This window comes from Lycium ferocissimum, chromosome 11 (assembly GCF_029784015.1).
Source record: "Lycium ferocissimum isolate CSIRO_LF1 chromosome 11, AGI_CSIRO_Lferr_CH_V1, whole genome shotgun sequence".
Taxonomy (NCBI): domain Eukaryota; kingdom Viridiplantae; phylum Streptophyta; class Magnoliopsida; order Solanales; family Solanaceae; genus Lycium; species Lycium ferocissimum.
In genome coordinates, this window is record NC_081352.1 from 26693697 (window position 1) to 26699461 (window position 5765).

General features: G+C 36.0%; 1 protein-coding gene across 1 annotated transcript; it reads left to right on the plus strand.

Annotated features, from left to right (window-relative positions):
• The first annotated feature begins 277 nt into the window (after positions 1-277).
• On the plus strand, positions 278-5765 carry LOC132037704 (cation/H(+) antiporter 2-like). The gene is made up of 5 exons (XM_059428271.1): positions 278-720; positions 1865-2860; positions 3780-4696; positions 5165-5473; positions 5527-5765. Exons 1-4 carry the CDS (start codon positions 559-561, stop codon positions 5460-5462), a joined length of 2373 nt encoding a protein of 790 aa, XP_059284254.1. The 5' UTR covers positions 278-558; the 3' UTR covers positions 5463-5473; positions 5527-5765.

Below are 5765 nucleotides of genomic sequence, written 5' to 3' on the forward strand. Positions count from 1 at the left end.
TTATCCCATCGAACTTGAGATTATTTTATCCCATCCCTCAAATAGTATAAATTAGTCCTACAATTGTCATCCCAAGATCATAATCCCAAAATTATAATTTCGAAATAATTTAGTTCACATACCAAAATACTCCTTAACCCGAATGTAGACTGATCCACGCATTTGACACCCCTGTAACTGGCAACAAAACTTAAACACACAAGCAAAGACACGAGACAACATCCGCTAATAACGGTCGAAACCAAAAAAGGAAAAGGAAAAAACAGAAAGTACCAAATCCACCGCCCTGTTTTCGCACTTGTTTCGGTTTACGCAAATGGTTACAACAAAGAAAAACATAGCAACAAAATTCACCTGCAAAAATTCACCAAGGTAGAAGGTGGGAGGGAAAGAAAAGCAAACAGAAAATTTATCTGTCTTTTCATCCCTCCTATTCTCTCTTACCATGAAAAAATAACCAAAGATTCTTGAAAATTTTATCCACTTTTATCATCTTCCTTTAGGCATGAAAAAATAACCAAGATTCTTGAATTTTATCCATTTTAATTAGACAAAAAAATGGCTAGTACAGACCAACAGGCAGCTGGTTCATGCAACCAAGAATTGGTTAATCCAATTATTAGCATGGGATTGCAATATTCTGGGATTCTTTTGACATCTCATATATTGCAGATTTTGCTTAAGCCTTTAGGCCAAGCTTCACCCATTGTTCAAATTCTCGTACGTATGTCATCTTCACACAAGACATTTATACAATGCGTGCATACATGTCTAAATTGTTGATGAAATCTGATTACCCAAATGTGTAGGATCTTGTTATATTGTATTTATCTATTACATGAATTAGGGATCTTGTATTGCTAGCTATTTGTTTATTTTTCTTTTTTGTGTGATTTCCCAAACTTCTATTGAATTTAGACTTGGATTAGAAAGACAAGAAATAGAAGGAAAAAGGAGATAACTTTATACTTCCTCAGTCCCAATTTATGTGGCACTTTTCGCTTTTCGAAATGTAAACTATATAAACTTTTACCAACATTTTAAAATGTATTTCTTCATCATTTGGACACGAGATTTTGCTCAAGCCATTAGGCCAAGCTTCATCCATTGTTCAAATTCTCGCAAGTATGTCATCTGTGTGCATGTCTAAATTGTTGATGAAATGTATGTTAAATCTGATTTTGCCATTCTATCATCTGTTCAGGATTTATCTATTATAGGAGTATGAATTAGGGATCTTTTGTTGCTCGCTAATTGTTTATTTTATTTTTTGGGCAATTTTCTAAATTTCTACTTAATTTCCTCGCTAATTGTTTATTTTATTTTTTGGGTAATTTTCTAAATTTCTACTTCCTCCGTCCCTGTTACACTTTTCGGATTTCGAGAATCGTACAAGTTTTTCTGTGACCACCATTTTTTCATATGCCTTCTAAATATTTTGATTATCAATTTATTGCTACTTATAGTACTTTTTACATAGTATCCAAATATGTAATTTTATTTTTAAAAACTTAAAGGTTTCATGCCCAAATTTATTGTCAAAATTTAAAAGTTTGACTCTCCTAATTCCAACAGTCTGCACATAAATTGGAACAGAGGGAGTAATAAATTTAGACTTGGATTAGAAAGACGAGAAATGGAAGAAAAAAAAACAACATCATAACTAAAAAAGGTCCATATATCCAATGTTGCATTTGGAGCCCAAGTATGCTGGAGTATATGACCTGCTATTTGTCAAAGATTTAAATTTTTTAGAGGTGCATAGAGACAAAATATGCCCAAATTGATATAACTTTGTTTTTGATTGGACATAGGGTGACTTTGTTTCTTGTCCTTACGTTTTTCTATTTGGTTCATTACACAGGCGGGGTTCTTGATGGGTCCTTCGGGGTTTTCAAGAATCCACAGAGTAGAGAAATTCTTCATTCAAAGTTACAATTCGGCTTATTATGAATTCATGGCGTTAATTTTTAGAACTATAATCATGTTCCTTATCGGTCTAGAGACGGACTTCCCTTATCTGATGCGCAACATACGCCCTGCGAGCATTATTGCGTGTGGCAGCAGTTTAGCGTGTACTTTCTTTGCAACTGCTGTCACTTTCTTAGTATTTCAAGAGACGGCTTCCCAAGGTTCTTCATTCTTGATGGCGTTAATGATTATAATAACCTTAGCCAATGCAGCGTCCCCTATCGTAGTCCGCGTGGCAGCGGACCTAAAGTTTGCAACTTCCGAGACTGGACGGTTAGCTATATCTTCTTCCTTGATAGCCGATGCATATTCGGTTTTTCTATTGTTTATACTTTCGGAATGGAGGACGACGTCGATTGCGAAATGGATCTTTTTCTTTTTTCTCTATTTTGTTATCGTCGGTGTAGTTATTGTAATCAATATGTATCTGGCTAATTGGTTGAATAGGAGGAATAGGAACAAAAAGTACCTTGGAAATACCGAAATATTTGTACTTGTAGCGATTCTCTATATCGCTGCTATGGCCCTTGAACAGCTTGGATTCAGCAGCATTATAGCTTCTTTCCTTATTGGCTCAATGTTCCCTAGAGGAGGCAAAGCGGCTCGCACTTTGTTGATCAAACTCACATATCCGATTCACAATTTCATATTTCCAATCTACTTTGGGAACCATGGTTTCAGGGCAAATGTGACTAAGCTGAAAAATCTGCGTAACTTCATGGTATTCTCTATCCTTATTTTGTCTAGCATCGGAGGGAAGATTGTTGGCACACTGGCAGCTTGCTTTCACCTAAAGATTCCTTATAGGGAAGGCGTGCTTATAGCTTTTATGATGAATTTAAAAGGTCATGTTGATATGCTGGCATTGACAATTGGCTTGACAAACGATGTAAGTTTTCCTTTCCAAGATTTCTTCGTATAAGCATGAAATAGAACTAAAAGCTTATGTACACCTTGCATGATTTTTGTGTTAATTTTAAACCTACAAAGCTTAAGTTTTAATTAATTTTATATCTTAAAAAAATTTCATTAAGTAGATTGGTTGATGTCAGGTTTCATAACTAAAGAAATTGGTACCCCCTCTGTCCCAACTTATATGAAGGGGTTCGGAGTACGAGGGTCAAAGCACTTAAGTTTGAGTATGATTTCGGGTGTAAATTCTTCAAATTTTTGAAATAAAATTTACATATTTGAAAACTATACAAAAAGTACTAGTCAACATCATTAATGTCTTAAAATAGTTTAAGGTTTGAAAAATTATAGTCAAAGGAAAAACTGTTTGACTCCCCAAATACCTTTTACCTTTTATGGGACCGAGGGAGTAAATGGAAAAATGTAAAAGTATCAATCTAATCTTTTACAATAACTCCAGCCAAATGCAGTATTAAATCAAGAAACATCCTGTTTTTGAATTGTGCCCCTTCTAGTAATCTCTGTTGTCAAGTTTTATCCTTTTAACAAACGACAATGTTAAAGTGGCGTGTCCGCAAGCTCATAGAAAATCACATGCAGTGAGATAATGATGTTGTTACAGTCAAACCTCTCTATAACAACGTCTTTTCTTCCGATAATTTTTGGCTGCGATAGCAAAATGCTGTCATAGGTTGTATATCCATTCCACAAAAAAACATGGTTGTTATAGTGAAATGTTGTTATAGAGAGGTCTGATTGTATTTACTTACTTACGGTTAGATAACTGCTACCTTTTGCCTATCTACTATATTAGTATAGCATGAGTTAGATAACTGCTACCTTTTGCCTATCTACTATATTAGTATAGCATGAAATAAGATTGCGAAAATTTGCAGCTTGTTTTGAGCCACGATTTCTATGACGTGATGATTGCAACAATTATTGTGAACACATTGATATGGGGACCAATAGTAGCTTTCATGGTGAGAAGAGAAAGTGATATCATTGGCTACAGGCAAATATATTTTGAATCTCATAATCCAGAAACCGAACTACGAATACTTGCTTGTGTGCATAGTCCGCGACCTGTGGCAACTATGCTCGGACTTGTTGCAGCCTCTAGAGGGCCAATAGAAGTTCCACTAACCCCTTACTTGATGCATCTGGTTGAGCTACCAGGTAAAAAAAAGACTAATTTGATGTACAATCAAAGAGAAGACGATGAACTAAGTGATGAAGATGATTATGGTGGGAATGATGTTGTTGAGATAAACGACGCCGTGGATATGTTCACTAGTGAGACGGGGTTATTGGTTCACCAGATTAAAGCTGTATCTCCGTTTTCACGTATGCATGCAGATGTTTGTAACACTGCTGAAGATATAAGAGCGTCTATTATTGTGCTTCCTTTCCACAAACACCAGAGAATAGATGGGAAGCTAGAAAACGGTAAACAAGGCATACGAACTACAAATCAGAAAGTTCTTCGTCATGCCCCATGTTCGGTTGCCATTCTTATTGACCGGGGCCTTACAGCTGGGTCCTTAAATCCTTCAGGTTCTGACTCTCTGCAACACATTGCTATCTTATTCTTTGGCGGACCTGATGATCGTGAAGCATTAGGGTTTAGTAAACGTCTTGGCATGGATCATCACATAAATCTCACCGTAATTAGGTTCCTTCCGTCGTCTTCAAGAGGACAAATTGCAGGAGTCAATATTGCCCAGAAAACGGATGATGTATTGATGGCAATATCTAATGACGAAGTAGAGAAAGAAACAGATAGTGCAGTTTTGGCAGATTTCCATAGCAGGTAATAAGAAAGCCTTTTGCATTATCTAACATCCTAGTAGTTTATCACCTTTTACTCAGTATATAGTTTATATGTGAATATCCTTTCCATAAATAGTAACGGCATAAGTTACTAAAGTTCATAGCCTCTTTGTCCAAACTTTCAAAATCTGCTTATTTTGAAAAGTGCTTTTGAAGAGTAGCAGTTTGTGTTTGACTAATCAATTTGGAAAGAACTTTTGCCAATATTAGAGTAGTGCTTTGTGCTTGATAAATGTTCCAAAAGTGCTTCTAAGGAAAAATTACCTTTTTAGCTTCTGAAAAACTGCCTATGCTACTACTTAAAAGCCCATATTCTCCTCCCCCGCAACCCAAAGTTTGGCCAAACACCTCAAATCTAAATAAGTACTTTTGCCTTCCTAGAAGCTTGGCCAAATGACTATTATTCTCATTCTGGTGTGGTATTGATAGTAATTTTTGAAATGATCAGGTATGTGGCGACAGGTCAAGTAGGGTATGTGGAAAAGGTTGTAGAAAATGGCGCAGAGACAGCATCTTCCTTGAGAGACATGGCTGAAATGTATTCATTGTTCATAGTAGGAAAGGACGGGCGAGGACATTCAATTCTAACAACTGGAATGAGTGATTGGGAAGAATGTCCTGAGCTCGGTAAAGTAGGAGATTTTTTGGCTTCTCCAGAATTTGATATTAGTAGTTCAGTTCTTGTTGTTCAGCAGTATAGACCTTCAAAGAATGATGATGATGATGATGACGATGACAAACAATAGAAATTTCTTAGGTCTAAACATTCATTCATTCTGTACAATGTGTTACATCAATAGAATTTCTTAGGTCTAAACATTCTTTTGTTTTGTACAATATGTTAAGCTTAATTCTCTACCTTGTTACACTTATGTTCTGCAAGGAAAAAAGAAAAAAGAAGGTTGCCTCACATTTTGCAGAATCAAGCCTTGGCTTGACAGTTAGGCTTTTAATTTGAAATGGATGTTCTTAGGCAAGAAAACATGTCAATTGATGGATTTAGCTAGTCCAAACCTTCGCCGCATGGCCCATTTGTGCTTAAAGGTGAA